At 38.6% G+C, this 19,536-nt stretch overlaps 1 protein-coding gene across 2 annotated transcripts in view; it reads right to left on the reverse strand.

Annotated features, from left to right (window-relative positions):
- Nucleotides 1–19,536, reverse strand: part of IQCG (IQ motif containing G) — a 59,280-nt gene that overhangs the window by 10,905 nt on the left and 28,839 nt on the right. For both annotated transcript variants that reach the window (XM_037131927.2, XM_053672921.1), the window contains 3 exons: nt 11,273–11,354; nt 5,477–5,638; nt 4,370–4,444 (listed from right to left, as the gene is read on the reverse strand). In XM_037131927.2, coding sequence (XP_036987822.2) covers nt 4,370–4,444; nt 5,477–5,638; nt 11,273–11,354 — 319 coding nt within the window. The remainder of the gene's footprint in view (nt 1–4,369; nt 4,445–5,476; nt 5,639–11,272; nt 11,355–19,536) is intronic.

Raw genomic sequence — 19,536 nt, forward strand, 5'->3', positions numbered from 1 at the left:
ACTTATTTGAACAAATAATAAAGGAGAACTTCCTCCATCTGACAAAGGAAATAGACTTTCAGGAAGTCCAAGAAGCTCAGTGAGTCCCAAAGAAGTTGGACCCAAGGAAGCACACACCAAGGCACATCATAATTACATTAGCCAAGATTAAAGGTAAGGAATCTTCAAAGCAGCAAGAGGAAGGGAGAGAGTTACCTACAAAGGAGTTCCCATAAGACTATTAGCTGATTTCTCCAAAGAAACCTTCAGGCAAGAAGGGGCTAGAAAGAAGTATTCCAAGTCATGAAAGGCAAGGACCTACATCCAAGATTACTCTATCCAGCAAAGCTATCATTTAGAATGGAAGGGCAGATAAAGTGCTTCCCAGATAAGATCAAGTTAGTTCATCATCACCAAGCCCTTATTATATGAAATGTTAAAAGGACTTATCTAAGAAAAAGGTGATCAAATCTATGAACAGTAAAATGAGAACAAAATCATAGTTATTAACAACTGAACCTAAAACAAAAACTAAGTAAGCAAACAACTAGAATAGGAAGAGAATCGCAGAAATGATATTATGTGGAGGGTTATCAGCAGGTGAGTGGGAGGAGGAGAGAGAGGAAAGGTACAGAGAATAATTAGCATAAATGGTATGCAGAAAATAGGCAGGGGGAGGTTAAGAATAGTATAGGAAATGTAGAAGTTAAAGAACTTACATGTATGACCCATGGACATGAACTAAAGTGGGGGAATGTGGGGCCGGGGGGCGGGGTGTAGGGTGGAGTGAAACAAAAGGGGTAAAATGGGACAAATGTAATAGCATGATCAATAAAAAACATTTTAAAAAGGTAAATTAAAAAAACAGGGTCTGCAACAATATATATAACATGATCTCATTTACCTGAAAAACAAATATAAATACTAAAACCATGTAAGTAGGTAATATAGAAGTATGTATATTTTTTTAAATGTGAAAGAAATCTTTTTAAAAAGGAAGCAATTAACAGAGCTTTCAATTTTTGACAGTTATATATTTCTGTACTTTTCAAATTTTCACATAAAAGTATTTGCATATTGCTTGTGTGTTTGGCTGAAGATCTGGGAAACACTGACTTTCTCTGCCCACCAGTCACTGAATCTGCCAGTTCATCTGACTGTTTTCAAATACCTGCTGTGTCTTAACACTTGACTCGGTAAAATGATACATAATTCTTAAACCACAGGTTACAGGCCCCTGATTCTACTAGCCTACCAGTAAATGTCTAAAAGATAGGACCTAAAATTCTTTTCTTTAACTACAAATTTGGAATTGTTTACTGAAAATTCATTTTTTCCTTATTCATTCAACAGGGATATTTTGAAACCTCACCTTGGTTTGTTATTAGTATTAGAAATACTAATTAAAGCCATATAATTCACCCAAGAAGAAATAAAATGAGTAAATAAATACATGGAAAAGTGGTCAAGTCTCTTAGTTAGCCAAAAAAATGCAAAATAACAACTCATTAAGTCTGCAGACTTAATAACACCTGAAATGGCTAGTGCTGTTGAGGACATTTAAAAGCAGCGCCCGCACGCACCGCCCACGGCAGTGGGAGTTTGAAAGCACGAACAACACTAGCAACTCACAACTCACAAACACCAGTCTCTCAGGCATCGTAATCTCATGCTTGAGATTTACTTTAGGTAAATAACTGCAACGACGAAAAACAGTTACTTGGCAAAGCTCTCATTACTGAGTTATTTATAATAATGAAACTGTGAGATAACCTAAATATCTAAAATAAAGAGTAACAAAAAGTAAACCATGGTATAACCAAATAATAAAACCATTTAAAAAATTTTTTATGAAGAGACTGATTACATGGAAAATATGAGTACAAAAGTGATTGACAATTAAAAAAAACTTCCCTCAACCATGAATGTTATTTTTATAATTTAACAGTCATATTTTAAAATTATGATGATGAGGGCAACAAAAAACAAGAAAAGTTTTCTATATAATGCTATATGATAAAGGCAAAAGAGTAACTTTTTTCTCTGCTCAAATTACACCTTTAGCAATTATTTATTCAGACAAATAACTTTAAAAGAAAACATAGGCCACAGCTCATTCATCAGGCTAGTAGAATTTAGATTTTTCTTTCTTTCTTTTTTAAATATATTTTACTGACTATGCCATTACAGTTGTTCTATTACCCCCTTCATTCCCTTCCACCCTGCACACCCCTCCCTCACTATCCCCCCTTTAGTTCATGAACACGTCTCAAGTTCTTTAGATTCTATATTTCCCATACTATTCTTGCCCTCCCCCCTGTCTATTTTCTGCCTACCATCTATGCTAATTATTCTCCATACCTACTCCCCCCTTCTCCTTCTCCCACTCCCCTGTTGCTAATCCTCCACGTGATCTTCATTTCTATGGTTCACTCCTGATCTAGCTGTCCTCTTAATTTGTTTTTGTTTTAGGTGTGGTTGTTACTAACTGTGAGTTTGCTGTCCTTTCACTGTTCATCTTTTTTATCTTCTTTTTCTTAGGTAAGTCCCTTTAAAATTTCATATAATAAGGGCTTGGTGATGATGAACTCCTTGAATTTGGTCTTATGTGAGAAGCACTTTATCTATCCTTCCATTCTAAATGAAAACTTTGCTGGATAGAGCAATCTTGGTTGTAGGTCTTTGGTTTTCATGACTTGGAATACTTCTTTTTTTAAAATATTTTATTTATTTCTCTTTAGCGGGGAAGGAAAGGAGAGAGGGAGAGAAACATCAATGTATGGTGGCCTTTCGTGCGTCCCCTTCTGGGAACTGGTCTGCAATCTAGGCATGTGCTGGGAATCGAACCGCAATTGTCTGGTTCACAGGCCCACGCTCAATCCACTGAGCTACACCAGCCAGGGCCTTGGAATACTTCTTTCCAGCCCCTCCTTGCCTGTAAGGTCTCTTTTGAGAAATCAGCTGACAGTCTGATGGGAACTCCTTTGTAGGTGACTGTCCCCTTAGCTCTTGCTGCTTCTAGGATTCTCTCCTTCATTTTAATCTTGGCTAATATAATTATGATGTGCCTTGGTATGTTACTTCTTGGGTCCAACTTCTTTGGGACTCTCTGAGCTTCCTGGACTTGCTGAAAGTCTTATTGCCTTTGCCAGATTGGGGAAGTTCTCCTTTATTATTTGTTCAAATAAGTTTTTCACTGGTGGCTGTTCCTCTTCCCCTTCTGGTACCCCTGTAATTCGGATGCTGGAACATTTAAAGATGTCCTGGAGGTTCCTAAGCCTCTCCTCATTCTTTTAAATTCTTGTTTCTCCATTCTTTTTTCTTTGGTTTTTTCTTTCTTCCTTCTGGTCCACTCCATTGATTTGAGTCCCGGTTTCCTTCCCAACACTATTGGTTTCCTGTGCATTTCCCTTCATTTCACTTAGTTTAGCCTTCATTTGTTTATCTAATTTGCGACTAAAATCAACCAGTTCTGTGAACATCCTGATCACCAGTATTTTGAACTGTGCATCTGATAGCTGTGGCTATCTCTTGGTCACTTAGAATTATCGGCTCTGGGGCTTTGAGCTGTTCTTCTTGAGCCATAATGTTTTGGTCTGTTTGTGCCTGTTACATATGAGAAGCGGAGCCTTAGGTGTTCACCAGGGCAGGGCAACCCAGTAGCTGGGTTGTGACGCTGTATGAGGGGGCAGGGTCAGAGAGGGACAATGACATTTGTTCTCTGCTCTCTCAAATTTTGGTCCCCTCTGCTGCTTCCAGCAAGGAAACTGGGCCCTTCTGGTGCTGGTTCCCGGGTGTGTGGGCTTGTGCACCCTCCAGAACCCTATGGGTCACTCCAGTGAACTCTGTGAGCCTGAGAGCCTCTCCCGGCACTTCGACCCCTGAAAGTTTTTCCAATTGGTGCTTTTAGGCTTTATTTCCTGGCACTGAGGCCCTGGGTTGAGCAGTCTGTGTCACTGCCCATTTTTTCACCTGGTTTATCTGTGCACGAATGTGTGACCGCGGTCAGCCAGCCGCCTTGTGCCCTCACTGGGTCTGCCCATTGCCACCCCACGCCTGGGATCTCCCAACTGTCGCCTGCATGCCTGGGTCGGTTTGGCCACTATTTCCTGCGCCCCTCTCTGCTAGCCACCGACTCTGCTCCTCTTACGGGTCTGGATGAATGGTTTGTTGTTGTCGGACTTCCGTACAGTTCAATTTTCTGTGTTTTGGTTGTGTTTTTGTTACTAAATCTTTGTTGTTTTTAAACTTGGTTGTGCAAGGAGGTACAGTGTTTCCATCTACACCTCCATCAAGATTGATTTTTCTTTCCCCCCCAAAAAAAGATTTTGCTGTCCTTGTTAAAAGTTGAACACATGCATCAGAGGATAAAAAAGTTTAGGTGACTCACCTGCTGCTCTTTTCGAAGAAATATTTCAATTGCCATATGAATCTGGTTCTCTTCTTCAGTTTTCAATCTCAGCTTCTGTGAGAACAATAAGCCAACATCAGGAATTCTTCCCAGCAGAGTTGGAAATGAGCATTTCTCAAGATCAGAGGTGCAGTTGTGACAGCTACACAGGTTTTCTTTGCCAGCGGGTATCCCCAGAGCTCTGCGCACTACTCCAGAGCTGCGGTTCTGCTCCCTGCTACTCAGTGTTCACAAACAGTGCAGAGCTGTGTGTCAGGCACTGTGCTAAATCCATGCAGTTGCCCAGAACAGAAGGACCATAATCCTGTTGCCTAGAAGGTGATACCAATTTAAGGAGAGAAATAATGCTTCCCAGGGACAGCTTCTTAGGCCTGTAAAATGAAATTCCAGGGTGCAAGAAAAAAGTTTGCTGTCACAGTCTTAAACCACACCTGGGGATTGAGCTCCAAAGAAGCAGGAAGCTCAAAGGAAAAAAAGGAGTCCCGCACAAACTACCAAGTTTGCTCCTGGTCACCTCCCTATTGTTCTTTCAGCAATTTTTAGCTTTTATCCTCTAATGAGGGTCTAACTGCTTCTTTGGAGCTCAATCCCCAGGTGTGACTTAAGACTTGGTTTCTTTGTCCTGGTATTTTTCACTGTGATTTCTCATTTCTATAAATGTAGGTTTGAGTGAGGTTCAGCTCTTTAGATTTCGTATTTCTTAGTGGAGGGATAAAAGATACTGGCTGAATAAGGAAAGCAGCAGCAATACCCTGCAGTTACTACCTATCTTATTTTGCTCTCTTCCTATAATTTCCAGGACAAATGGCAAGTGGTTTTACAAAATAAAGTGACCAAAGGAAGAACGTACAACCAGTTTCCAAAAACAAGAGATTCGGGCTACACAGCCCATCAGAATCTCTGGTTACAAATATGCAAGTCCTCTTTCCATTCTTATTTTTAAACTCAGAGGTTAGGGCAGCAGGAGAGGTCAAAGATGGTAAAACTCTCCCTCTCCCTCCTCCTTCGTTAGCTGAGGCAATGTCAGCAGTGACAGACAGTTCACATGCCACCCATCTGGCTCATTTCTAATGTAGCAGTGATTACCTCAATTTCTTCTAGCAAGAGCTCCTCTGTTTTGTTACATTTTTTCTGGGTCTGAGAAATTTGCAGTTCAGCGTTTCTCTTCATATAGTGATTTTCCATGTTAGTTTTTGCCTTCAGCTCTTGCAACTGGTCCTTGAGGTGAGCAATATATTCATTCTGATGCTGCAGAGGTGAAGCCAGATTTCTAAATTAAAATACATCTTACCTCCATTCAGTGGTTTAAGCTTAGCTTTTATATATATATATCAAGGAACTGAATCTATTTTTCTGCTATCATGTTATGGGAAAGTAAGCCAGTAATGATCACAGATAGAATAAATGAAAATGAAAGATAAGTAGTTCTAAGCATCCGGACTGTGAGATGCTTTCCTAGGCACACCATTTGGCTACTCTGTATCCACAAGAGTTTTCCATTGCTATCTCTTTCTGGTAGTAAGAGCACTGGTCTAATGACCAAAAGACCCAACGCTTCACACCCAAGCACCACTAGCTATGTGACCTTGACCAAGTCAGGCAAACTCTCCAAGTCTCACCTTCTATAAAATACAAAATTAGTATCTACCCTGCCTGAAATATCTCAGAAGTGATTATAAGGATTGAGAATAAGTGTGAAAACTCTTTGCAGGTTACCAAGTATAGTTAGCAATTTTAAGGCCTCAATACTTATTTTAAAATATTTATTCAGTTCCACACTAGGTAAATAGTAGAGATCTAACTAGACATAATCCTTGGCCTCACGAAGTTCATGATTTAGTGGTAAACAAGTGGTTAAAAGGAAAGTATGTGTAAACTATTTCAAAGACGCAAAATGCTATGAAAGGATAGGGCAACCAGCTAAGGGAGAAACCAACAACGGAGCCTGTATTAGAATGGCTGGTCTAAAAAGGGCTCTCTGCAAAGGTCTAACTATGACACCTGAAGGGTAAGTGTGGCTGTCACAAGGAAGTGCCAACAAGGAGAATTCTAAGGAAAAGGAAATACGTGTGCCAAAGTCCTGAGGCAGCAAATACCTGGATATAATCCAGGGACCAAAACAAAACTCTGGAGGCTCTAGTACACTGGCGGCTGACAGTCAGAAAAGTTGAGGTTGGAGAGGTAGTTGAGAATAAAACATGCAAGACCTTGGAGGCACTATTAAGAAGTTCGAATTGTCCTGGCTGGTGTGGCTCAGTGGACTGAGCACCAGCCTGCGAAGCAAAGGGTTGCCGGTTGCATTCCTAGTCGGGGCACATGCCTGGTTGCAGGCCAGGTCCCCAGTGAGGGGCACATGAGAGGCAACCACACACTGATGTTTCCTTCTATTCTCCTCTCTCTCTAAAAAAAAAATAATTCATTAAATAAAATCTTAAAAAGAAATAGGCACATGAAAGGCCCCACTTGTTTAAAGAAAAAGAAGAAGAAGAAGTTTGAATTATAAATTTGAAGTCTGAAGTGCCCCTGGAAGCCTTGGAAGAGTTTTAGTCAGGGCAGTAACATCTGGTTGTTTAAAAAGAATCAAAGAGTGAGTAATTTCGAGGAATTAGCTGACAGCACAACAAGCAAACACAACTAATAACAAAAATGCATGGCTTTAATCACTAGTCTATGTTTCTCCAAATATCAACCAACTTTAACTTACAATATAAACTGAGCATAATTGGTTCTAAGTGAGTATTAGAAGAAATAAAGCAGAAATTGGTTACGATAATCTACAATGAAAAGACAACCCCACTTTAAAGAATCATAGACCCCAAAAATTAGGCAGAAAGGAATTCTTCAAGTCATTTTGTCTAACTTCTTGATCTAACTCTATGGAATCATTCCAACTGTATAGCACTTATTGCAACTATATTATAGCCATTCCAAAGAGATAAGTATCTCTGGTAGAGAACATGCTACGAGCCCCAGTCGATAATACATGTTATAGTATTTCATAGGCTTTTACACATCATAGGATAGTGGGCAAATTACTTAACCTCTCTCAGACTATTTTCTCATCTGTAAAATCCTGCCAGTGCCTGGCACAACTTAGATGCTCAATAAATGCTCATTAACTCAATGTTAAGACATGAGTTTTCTGGCTCACTTTTTTTCCTTCTCTTCCACTTCCCCTTTTTCTCCACACTTCTCCATTTCCCTTCTCTCCTCTCTTCAAGTTCCAACTTGGATGGCAGTCAATGATAAGGTCTGAATCTCTAGACGACTTGAGTTAAAGTGAAATGTGATGCTTTCACTTCTTCATCAACTATAACCATTTTACCTATTTATTCATTTAGACTTTCTTCAAGGTCCTGCTTATATATCTCTTAACTCCATAAAATCTTTTTCCAGAAAACTTCAGCCCACATAGATAATTGTAGATTTGGTTTTTGTTTGTTTTTATCAGAACCTAGTAGTGTTAAACAGGAAGGTGTTCATTAAATAGTGTCCACAAAAAATACACTTTCAAAAACCCAAGAGAATGTTCTGGTCAGGGTTTTTTTTTAATCAAATGAAATACTAAGTCTTTCAGAGTAACAATACAAAGATCAGAAATACAGAGTTAAAACTCTAGAAGTTTCTGTCTATGGCAAACAGAAGGTATTACATTATGTAACTGTTACAAGGCCATACGACATGGTCCACAATGACACTGTCCCAAGTCAAAGGCATCTGGTTTTCATGTTATTACCATAGGCCTCTGATTACCTGAGTTCCTCTCTATATTTCTGTTCTACACAAATTTATGGCCTTCGATGGCAACAGTGTGGAAACAGAAGAGCATTTAAATACTCAGGCTAGTGATGGTAAAATCATAATCAAGGCAGACAAATAAATGAACTGAAGTATGATTCTACTTCTTCATCTTCCCAGTGTGCACAAAAGAGAAGAAATGGGTTACATACAGGCCAAGTGTCTTGACTTGTATTCATTCTTTTTAAGATTTTCGCTATGAAAAGATCTGCCTTCACTACCAGCCACTATCATAACCCTGGTTGTCCACAGTGTCTGGAGCTTTCCCCATGAGCAAGGTCTGTGGACTGTGCAGCATACTTGTGGGGTTTTGTAGCAGACCAAACTTTACTTCCAGATCCCAAACTGCCTTCAGATATGGACTTCTGGAGTCATTACTTGAATTCAAAGAGGCATGATTGATTTAGCAGTCAACCAATTAAAGTTAAGGCTCTGATGGTTGCCACATTATTGTGAACCAAAAGATTTTGATGATAGTGTCTGTTTTCAAAATTGAACACAAAGTATAGACAAGAGTACTGGCTCCTGGAATTTTTGGAAACGACTGTCTGGAGAAGTTGGAACTTGTCTTGCCCTCTTTGGTTGTATAGAAAAAGGAGAATGTGGTCTATTAAAGTGATAATAGTCACAGGAAAAAACACAGTCTGTATTAAATTAACATTTGTATTTGTCTATGTCACTAAAAATACTGGCTGATTCTGTAAGAATCTATGAATAAAGTCTGAGCTAGAGTCTCTCATTCTGAGATACAGATTAAATGTAATCAAGACCAAATTTCTAAAGTTTCAGGCTCTAATTCCACCCACCGCTTTCATTTTCTTTTGAATTATTCTCTTTCCAACAGTGCCAATTCCTCTTTTTTTTTCCTTTTGTAATAAAGTTTCCACACATCTCACTCTATTGGCTGATCTCTTCTGAGTAAACTCTTAAAACTGTACACATTCTCATAGCTACCATCTAACCACAACAGAGGATAGGGGAGTATTTTTTCCCTGTAATACCAACACAAATTTCAGTAATCAAAACAAAGAGAAAGTACCCCAAATGCTTTCACAATGTATGGTAATATGTTGTCATATTGTTAACACTGATGACAAGCCATTAGAAGAAGAAAACACTATGAAGACTCTGAGAGGTTTAAAGAAGACAGGAGGGCACACACCTTTTAAAAATGCTGCTGCTGTAACAAACCAGTGGTGGAGCTAGGCCTAAACCCAGGTATGTTAGAATCTGGCTAAATCTCTAATGAAACCATTGAGGGCAAGTTAGGTCTTCACAATTCTTAACTTACAAGGTTCTAGAGACTTTAGTTTCACCTTTGCTTCTTTTTGGAGCCACTTCAAAGTTTTAACAATCAATAGCATTTTGAATTCCAATGTCCATTATTTATCACATACCAGCTTTGAGTTGCTTGCAAATTTAATAAACATGCTTTCTATATCTTCATTTAATTCTTGAATCCATTTTGGACCACAGAGATCATCATGGTCATCAAGCCCATTCTTTTTGGTTCTGTCTACCTGGCTCACCCAAAAGAAATTAGAGACATCACAGACTACAAAGAGCTGAGGGGCCAGAGCGAAGAAAGGAGCCAGGGAATGTGCACAGTAGTAATAGGGTGGCCAGAGAAAAAAATGAAGTATGGCTTGGAGGGTAGAGCAATACAGGCCTGTTTTAAGGTATCATGCAAAGCTTCCAGGACAGCACTAAGCTTTCTGAAGTACAGTCACTGACCAAGGATGGCAATGGGGTTGCTGAATGAGGAACAGAAGCATGAGGAATTAGCAGTGCTGCCGTTGGCTTACGGCCACCCACATTCTAGACATTCACGTGAACCCAATTCTAAGGAAGAAATATCCATGATTAGCCCCCGCTAAGGAGGAGGTATAAAATGTTCTTCATCTAGCAGTAGACCTCAAGTAGGGCACTGTAAAAGTCAAAGGTCAAGAGATTGAATTCTGATTCAAAACCCTGTAGTGTTTTTAGAACAAAGAACCAACAAACAAATTTTGGGATAACTATAGCCACATCATTTTAAATAAGTATTTTAAAAAAAGAAAGAAAACTTCAGACTCTGTGTATAAACTGTATCCAAACCTTTGGCTGACTTCTGAACCACAGGGGTGCTAGGAATAAGGCAGCAATTTTGCTATGAAACAAACTGAACTGACATTTGAGTTACTACTCACTGTAAGAGTTTTTAACTTGAGCCCTGACTGGTCTGGTTCAGTGGTTTGGGCGTCATCCCACAAAGCAAAGCTACGGGTCATTGGTTCCATTCCTGGTCAAGGCACATTCCTGGATGGCAGTTCAGGTCCCCAGTTGGGGGTGTACAAGAGGCAGCCTACAGATGTTTCTCTTACACATCAATGTTTCTCTCCCTTTCTTTCTCTCTCCCTTCCCCTCTCTAAAAGTAAGTAAATAAAAATTTTTAAAAAAGCTTTTAGTTTGAAAATCTCAGATATTCCATGCAGCAACATTTTCACTGATATGTCCCCTAGAGCAAGGCACATAAAGGAAAGGATAAACAAATGGGACTTCATCAAAATAAAAAGCTTCTGCATGGCTGAAGAAAACATCAGCAAAATGAAAAGGGAACTCACTGTATGGGAAAATATATTTGCCAATGATATCTCAGACAAGGGTTTGATCTCCAAAATATATAAAGAATTCAAATGACTCTACTCTGGGAAGACAAACAATCCAGTTAAAAAATAGGCAAAGGACCTGAATAGACACTTCTCCAAGGAGGACATATGGAGGGCCCAGAGACATATGAAAGGAAGACTGCCTGAGATAAGGTCTCCAGTAGGGAAGGAGAGGGTAGTGTGGTCTGGTGGGATGGGAGGGGTAAGAACTAAGAGCTCCAAAGGGTAGGGGTCTCCCAGAGTTCTATTCTGGACATGTATATACTTGTATATATCAGATCAATTCTCCGGTTACTCTTTGTATTTTCCATACTAAAGGCACCCCAAAAGAAATGACAATTTTTCATATGCAACTTTCTTTTTGCTTAAGAAAAAAATGGTTTCTGTATCACTATTTTAGGTTAGTAACTTGTGATGTTGCCCACGAAATTCTTACCTGTACTTCGACCTGCCGTTCTCTTTTGACATTAAGAAGCTGTTTTTGAAGATATTTTACTTGTTTTCTTCCATTTTCTTCTCTAGAAGAAATAGGAACAGTCTGTGTTTAGAGCAGTATTTCTCAAACTTTAGCATGCACAAGGATCACCTGGATGTTGAAAAACACATTCCTGGGCTCTCCCCTGAGATTCTGGTTCAGTAGGTCTGGATAGGGCCCTGGAATTTGTAGCTCTCCCAGGTGATGTTCATGGTGCTGGGCTGTGGAGCACACTTTGTGACATTTTTTAAGGCTGATCTGTTTTAACAAATTGAAGGAGGATTTTTGTGGTTTTTCAGTGTTGTATCCAAACTAGCTGCTGTTGAATTACTTATGCTAAATTCAAGCTCTTGGTTAAAGTGATAATCATTATATCTCTCTATTGTACATTTTCCCCTTTGTAATAATATGTGGGCTCTTACTGTGACACCGTGCAAATATCTTGTCCCCAAGCACCTTGTACCTAATGTTTTTAGTAGCATTGCTAACTCTTGACTAAATTATTATCTACTACAAAAAGTTACAAAATTGTTAATTTATAATTCTATCATTCTGTCTACATTTATGAACTGGCATTCTTCTGTTTAAAAATAAAAAGCTTCCCTTTTTCTTCCCCCCATAAAATAAAATAAAGTAAAGTAAAATAAAATAAAATAAAATAAAATAAAATAAAATAAAATAAAATAAAATAAAATAAAATAAAATAGCTGCTGCTAAGAAAATGTAAGAGGAGAAGGTACAGGAAGAGGAAAGAATCACTTCTATTCTGAGCACCTCACGGTAACCTTATGAGGTAATCTTTATCACTATCCCTATCTCACAAATGAGGAAAATAGAGAGCTGAGATAATTTGCTGTGGTGGACAGGAGAATGTGCCTCATAATCCTCCCAGTAAAGGAAGTATAAACAAACAAGGGTTTTAGTTCAAGGTTCTGAAATTCATTACTGTGTGTGTTCTAAGGCCTCACATCCCACCGACTGCACCCAGCCAGTTCTTGAGCGTGGCAGGGATAACTAAGGCAGGCTCCTCCTGAGACCATTTTTCTGGTGGTTTACTTTGGCCCAAGGGCTTCCTGATAACCTTGCTGAACCACTCTTATACTGCTGAGCAGTCTCTTCCACACAACCTTCCCTCTCCTGCATTTGGGGACGGTCCAGCATTGGGTGTGAAGTCTCCTTCCTACTTTCTGTCACACAGGTGTTTCCCCTGATAACGTCTCTGCATGACGAACCTCATCTTGGCATCTGTCTCTCAGCAGACACAGACCCAACACACTCGCCATGATCATGCAAATAGTAAATGGCACAGCAGGATTCAAACTCAGTACTGTTTGAATGAGAACTTTACTACTTTTTGTTATTGTTTCTGTTTGCTCTCAGAAACAGAATTCTGTTTGTCTCCAGCAATCCCATTACTTAAGTTTAAAACAAACAAAATAAAATGACATAAAAATAAAACTAAACGACAACTGTCTTAGCTGGGCTGCTATAACAAAAATATCAGGGGATCATGATTAGTTGGGTCATACAACTAATACCATGCAAATCATCCTTTTAAACAGTACACTTTAGTGGTTTTGGTTTATTCACAGTTGTGCAACTGTCACCACTATCTAATTCCAGAATATTTTCATCAGCCACCAAAAGAAATCCTATACTCATTTCTACTCACTCTCCATCCCTCTTCCCTCAGCCCTCTACTTATGAAACTTCTCTCGGAAGAGTAGCAGGGGCATGTGGGGAAGGTCAAGGCCTAAGAGAAAAGAAAGTTCAGAGAACCCTTCTGTATATAAGGATGCTCCCTCACCCCCACATCCTTGCTGGGCCTGCGTAACCCAGTTTTAGCAAAGAATCCTGCGAAGTCACTTTAGGCAGTATCCCCCACTGTTGATATCTGATCACCGTGGATATTTGATTGAATACCTCATTTCCCACTCTTGATGTCTACGCCCTTAGCCTATCTTCAGCAAGAATTTAATTAGTTTAGTTAATTAGTTTAGCAAGAATCCTCTACCCTGCATGTCTCCCTTTAGTAGTTTTCCATCCACTGAATCCCTCCCTGTTCTCATTCGCTATAATCCCCAGCTGCCTTTGCTGAATTTGGAGTCGAGTCTGATCTCTCTCCCCTATTGTGATAGTTTTGACACCTGTTTCAGTAGTTCTGAACAAAGTCATCCTTACCATTTTAACGGGTGTCAGAATAACTTTTTGACAGTATAGAAATATCTCAATAGAGCTTTTTAAAAAAACTAAATAGAAAATCTTGTCTATCTCATAACTATTACTAAACTGTATGTGACTTTAAAGTACCAGTCAGCTCTGGCTGGTGTGGCTCAGTGGATTAGAGCACCTGCCTGTGAACCAACAGGATTGATGGACAGGTCCCCAGTTGGAGGTACTCGAGAGGCAGCTGATAGATGTTTCACATTTTGATATTTCCCTCTCTTTCTTCCTCCCTTCCTCCTCTCTAAAAATAAATAAAATTTAAAACAATACTAATCACACAATACTTAAAATGCTAAAAACCATTTGTCATTGATTTACCCCAAGCTAGATATAATTTTCAAATTTAAATAAATCTAAACTGATACTTATCTAATTGCAAAAAAAATTTTTAAAAGCAATTATTGTAAATAATCATATAAAATCAATCGCTGGTAAACTGTCTTCATTGAACTTTTAACTATTTTCTTCCTCCTTTGTAATGGTACATCTCTCTCTTTTTTTTCTTACTTGATTAATTTTTTCAAAATTACAAAGTAATGAGTGCACATTATATTTCAAAACAGAATAGGAATGTATGAGGAAAAGCAGACAATCCACCATCTCCCCTCCAATTCCACTCCTATGAGGTAATCAGGGCTAAACCTTTTGATGTATATACATGCACATCTTTGTTATACCCCTATGCATATGAATGAGCAGGTATCCTTTATAAAAATCATGCTATATACATTGTACTGTAACTTTTTTCACTTATTTAAGTATGAGACACATTCCTACAGATCCAATCATATAGCTCTAATTCATTCTTTTTAACATTGTATGTTTTTCTTTTATAAAATTAACAATTATTCAGCACTGACTAGTGTGGCTCAATTAGTTGGGTGTCATCCCACAAAGCAAAAGATTGACAGTTTGATTCTCAGTGAGGGCACATGCCTGGGTTACAGGCTTAATTTCAGGTCAGGGCACATACCAGAGGCAACTGACTGATGTTTTTCTCTTGTATCAGTGTTGCCCTCTTTCTCCCTCCCTTCCCCTTCTCTAAAGATAGATAGATAGATAGATAGATAGATAGATAGATAGATAGATAGATAGATAGATAGATAGATAGATGATAGATAGACAGATAGATGATAGATAAAATTTTTTAAAAATTAACAATCATTCAAGTACTCCTCTACCGAAGTACATTTATGCTATTTCTAAGTATTCGCCACTGTGCTACAATAAATATTTGTACACATGTCTAATTTTTTTCCCCATTGCCTAGATTGCCAAAAGAAGAAATGCTAGTTCAAAGGGTATATGCATTTTGTTTAGCTTTTCTGTTAATACTTTCTTTTTTAAGATTTTATTTATTTATTTACTTTTAGAGAGTGTGAAGACAGGGACGAAAAGTGGAGAGAAACATTTACATGAGAGAGAAACTGATCCGTTACTTCTTGCACACACCCCAACCTAACCAGCAACCCAAGCACATGCCCTGACCAGGAATCGAACTGGCAATTTTTTGCTTCACGTGAAGATGTCAACAAACTGAGCCATAGTGGTTAGGGCTCTGTTAATATGTTTTTCTGCCTTGACAAAGTGAAAGTTGAGAAAATACTAAAAAATAAAACATTTTTTGAAAAAACACCCTTATGTTAACACGTTGGTATATTTCCTTCCAGTACTCATTTTTTTACATATTTTTTAAATTTATTTTTTCCAATGAAGATTTTTATTCAAGCTTAAAGTAAAGAGTAATTTCAGTTAAGAAAAATGAAGTACCAGATAAACTGTAACATATAGTTAACTTAGAAGTATCAAAACAGGAATTCTTGACTCTCTAGGTGGTGATCTCTGCAAAACGGAGCTTAAAGAAATCTTTTTACATACCAATTTGATAAAATAATCTGCTGAACACCGTCTGTCATTTTCTCTTACTATGAGAGCTTTTGGGAGACTTTGTGTTATTTTAAGGCCAATCGTGTTTTTCTCTCTTCTCCCCTTCCCTTTTTACACATTTTTGTTAGTTTTATTATACAGATGTGATAATACTATGTTATATCTAGCCTTCCTTTTTCTACTTGAAATTATAACATAAATCTTTTCCCTATATTATTAAAACTTTGTAAGCAATATTTTATTTTGTTTTAATTTTCATTTATTGATTTAAGAGAAACACTGATTTGTTGTTCCACTTACATTTTGCATTCATTGCTTTGATTCTTTCTTTTTAAGTATATTTTATGATTATGCTATTACTGTTGCCCCTTTCTTTTCTCTCATTTATCACCCTCTGCTCTGTACCCTCCATCCCTCCAGCATCCTCCACCAGCTTAGTTCACATCCATGGTTCATACATACAGTTCTTTAGCTTCTCCATTTCCCATACTAGTCTTCACCTACCCCTATTTTGTGCCTACCAATTATGCTTCTTATTCCCTACAGCTATTTCTCCCATTCTCCCCCACCTCTTCCCTACTGATAACCCTCCATGTGATCTCCATTTCTGTGGTTTTGTTCTTGTTCTAGTTGATTGCTTAGTTTGTTTTTGTTTTTTTAGGTTCAGTTGTTAACAGTTGTGAGTTTGTTGCCAATTTACTGTTCATAATTTTGATCTTCTTTTTCGTAGATAGGTCCCTTTAATATTTCATATAAGAAAGGGCTTGGTGATGATGAACTCCTTGAACTTGACCTTATCTGGGAAGCACTTTATCTGCCCTTCCATCCAAAATGACAGCTTTGCTGGCTAGAGCAATGTGGGTTGTAGATCTTTGCTTTGAATACTTATGACTTTGAATACTTATTTCTAGCCCCTTCTTACCTATAAGTTTTCTTTTGAGAAACCAGCTGATAGCCTTATGGGAACTCCTTTATAATTAACTGTCTCCTTTTCTCTTGCTGCTTTTAAGATTCTCTCCTTATCTTTAATCTTGGGTAATTTAATTTTGATGTGTCTTGGTGTGTTTCTCCTTGGATTTAACTTCTTTCAGACTCTCTGAGCTTGTGGGACTTGCATATGTATTTCCTTCACCACATTAGGGAAGTTTTCCTTGATCATTTTTTCAAATAAATTTTCAATTTCTTGCTGTTTTTTAATATTATTTATTTATCTTTAGAAGGGAAGAGGAGACAAATATCAATGTATGGTTGCTTCTGGTGCATCCCCTGTTGGAAACTGGCCCCTGCTGGGAACTGGCCTGCAACCCAGGCATGTGCCCTGATGGGGAATCAAACCACAGTCTTTTCGTTTGCAGGCCCATGCTCAATCCACTGAGCTACACCAGCCAGGGCTTCAATTTCTTGCTCTTGTTCTTCTCCTTCTGGCATGCCTATTATTCAGATGTTGGAATGTTTAAAGTTATTCCAGAGGTTCCTCTCCTCATCTTTTTGAATTTTTGTCTTCAGTCTGTTCCGGTTGAATGTTTATTTCTCCCTTCTTTTCCAAATTGTTGTTTTGAGTCTCAGTTTACTTCCCTTCACTGTTCAGTTCCTGTATATTTTCTTTCATTTTGCTTTGTATAGCCTTTGTTTCTTTTTTTCATTTTGCAACCACATTATCTGAGAAGTACTTTATCTGCCCTTCCATTCTAAATAAAAGCTTTGCTGGATAGAGCAATCTTGGATTGCTCAATCTTTCCTTTCATAACTTGGAATACTTCTTTTCAGCCCCTTCTTGCCTGCAAGGTTTCTTTTGAGAAATCAGCTGATAATCTAGTAGGAAGCCTTTTGTAGGTAACTGCCTCCTTATCTCTTGCTGCTTCTAGGATTCTCTCCTTCATTTTAATCTTGGCTAATGTAATTCTGATGTGCCTTAGTGCGTTCCTCCTGGGGTCCAACTTCTTTGGGACTCTCTGAGCTTCCTGGATTTCCTGGAAGTCTATTTCCTTTGCAACATTGGGGAAATTCTCCTTTATTATTTGTTCAAATAAGTTTTCCACTTGTTGCTCTTCCTCTTCTCCTTCTGGTACCCCTATAATTCGGATGTAGGAATGTTTAAAGATGCCCTGGAGGTTCCTAAGCCTCTCCTCACTTATTTGAATTCTTGTTTCTTCATTCTTTTCTGATTGGATGTTTCCTTCTTCCTCCTGGTCCACTTCATTGATTTGAGTCCCAGTTTCCTTCCCATCACTATTGGTTCCCTGTACATTTTTCTTTATTTTACTTAGCATAGCCTTCATCTTTTCATCTAATTTGTGACCAAATTCAATGAGTTCTGTGAGCATCCTGATCACCGATGTTTTGAACTGTGCATCTGATAGGTTGGCTATCTCTCAGTCATTTAGAAGTATTTTTTTCTGGAGCTTTAATCTGTTCTTTTGTTTGGACCATTTTTTTTGTCTTGTTGCTCCTATTAGGTAGTGAGGGGTGGAGCCTTAGGTGTTCACCAGGGTGGGTCAACCTACTATGGAGGGTTGTGACAGTGTATGTGGGAAAGGGTCCGAGAGGGAACAACGGTGCTTGCTCAGTTCTGCTGGATTTCAGTCACTTCCCACAAGCAAATTGGGCCCTTCTGGTAATGATTCCTGTGTGGGTGGGTTTGTGTATGTTCTAGGACTCTGTGGGTCTCCCCACAGGTGTTTTCAATCAGTTGTTTGAGGCTTTATTTCTTCGAGCTGGGAACCTGGGTTGTACTGTCTGTCCGCTCCCCCTTTGTTTCGCCTGGTTTATCTGCGTGTGAATGTGGGTCTTCCCAGTCCACCAGCTGCTTTCTTGCCAGCCAGCTCCAGCCTTGCACACACAATTCCATAATCTGCCTTGTTGTGAGTCCTTTCCACCCAGTTGCGGTCTCCGTTCCTCCTACTGGTCTGAATGAATGTGTCCTTAACTCCTTGGTTATCAGACATCCATAAAGTTCCATTTTCTGGCAGTTCTGGGGGCTTTTTGTTTTTTAAATTATTGTTGTCTTTCTTTTGGTTGTGGAAGGAGGCACAGTGTGTCTCCCTATACCTCCATCTTGGCCAGAAGTCTTGGGGGAATGTTTCTTTAACTTCTTGGTTGTCAGACTTCTGTGCAGTTCAATTTTCTGGCAGTCCTCATTGTTTTTTGTTTTTAGATTGGTTTCTATCCTTTTTTTTTTTTGGTTGCACAAGGAAGCGAAGCATTTCTACCTACACCTCCATCTTGGCCAGAAGTCCACTGGTTGATTCTTGTATGTCCCCTGACCAAGGATCAAACCAACAATGTGGGTGTATTGGGATGATGCTGTAATCAACTTAACTACCCAGCCAGGGCCTGTAAGCAATACCAATTTTAACAGTTTCATAATACTACTCATTGAACTATAGACTTTTTGATTCTGTAATGCCACATATAGTGATTCAACCTAATGGAATGATAGATTGAGACATATACTGATGAAAAAGAGGATATAACCCTAGCAGACATTTAGGTACCCAATTTAGGAGCACCTAAATATGTAAAGCAAAACTTGACGGACATAAAGAGAGAGATCAACATGAATACAGTTATAGTTGCAGATTTTAACACCACATGGACTTCAATGGATACATCTTCCAGGCAGAAAATCAACAAGGAGACAGCAATCTTAAACCATACACTAAGTCAAATAGATTTAATTGATATCTTCAGAGCATTTCACCCCAAAGCAGCAAAATATACATACTTTCTGGGTGCACATGGAACATTTTCTAGGGTAGACCACATATTGGGACACAAAACAACTCTCAATAAATTTAAGAAGATTGAAATCACATCAAGCAACTTCTATGTCCACAATGCTATGAAACTGGGAATTAATCACAAGGACACTGAAAAACACACAAAGACATGGAAGCTAAATAACACATTATTAAACAGTGAATGGGTCAACAACGAGATCAAGGAAGAAATCAAAAGGTGACTGTATCCTCACCCAAAATCAGTGGGACACTGAGAATGAAATCCTGTGAGGAAAATTCATAGCATTACAGGCCTATCTCAAAAAACAGGAAAAAGCTTAAGTAAAGAATCTAACTTCACACTTAAAGGAACTTGAAAAAAACAACAAACAA

This window comes from Artibeus jamaicensis, unplaced genomic scaffold (genome assembly GCF_021234435.1).
Source record: "Artibeus jamaicensis isolate MK-2021 breed Jamaican fruit bat unplaced genomic scaffold, CSHL_Jam_final contig_793, whole genome shotgun sequence".
Classification (NCBI taxonomy): Eukaryota; Metazoa; Chordata; class Mammalia; order Chiroptera; family Phyllostomidae; genus Artibeus; species Artibeus jamaicensis.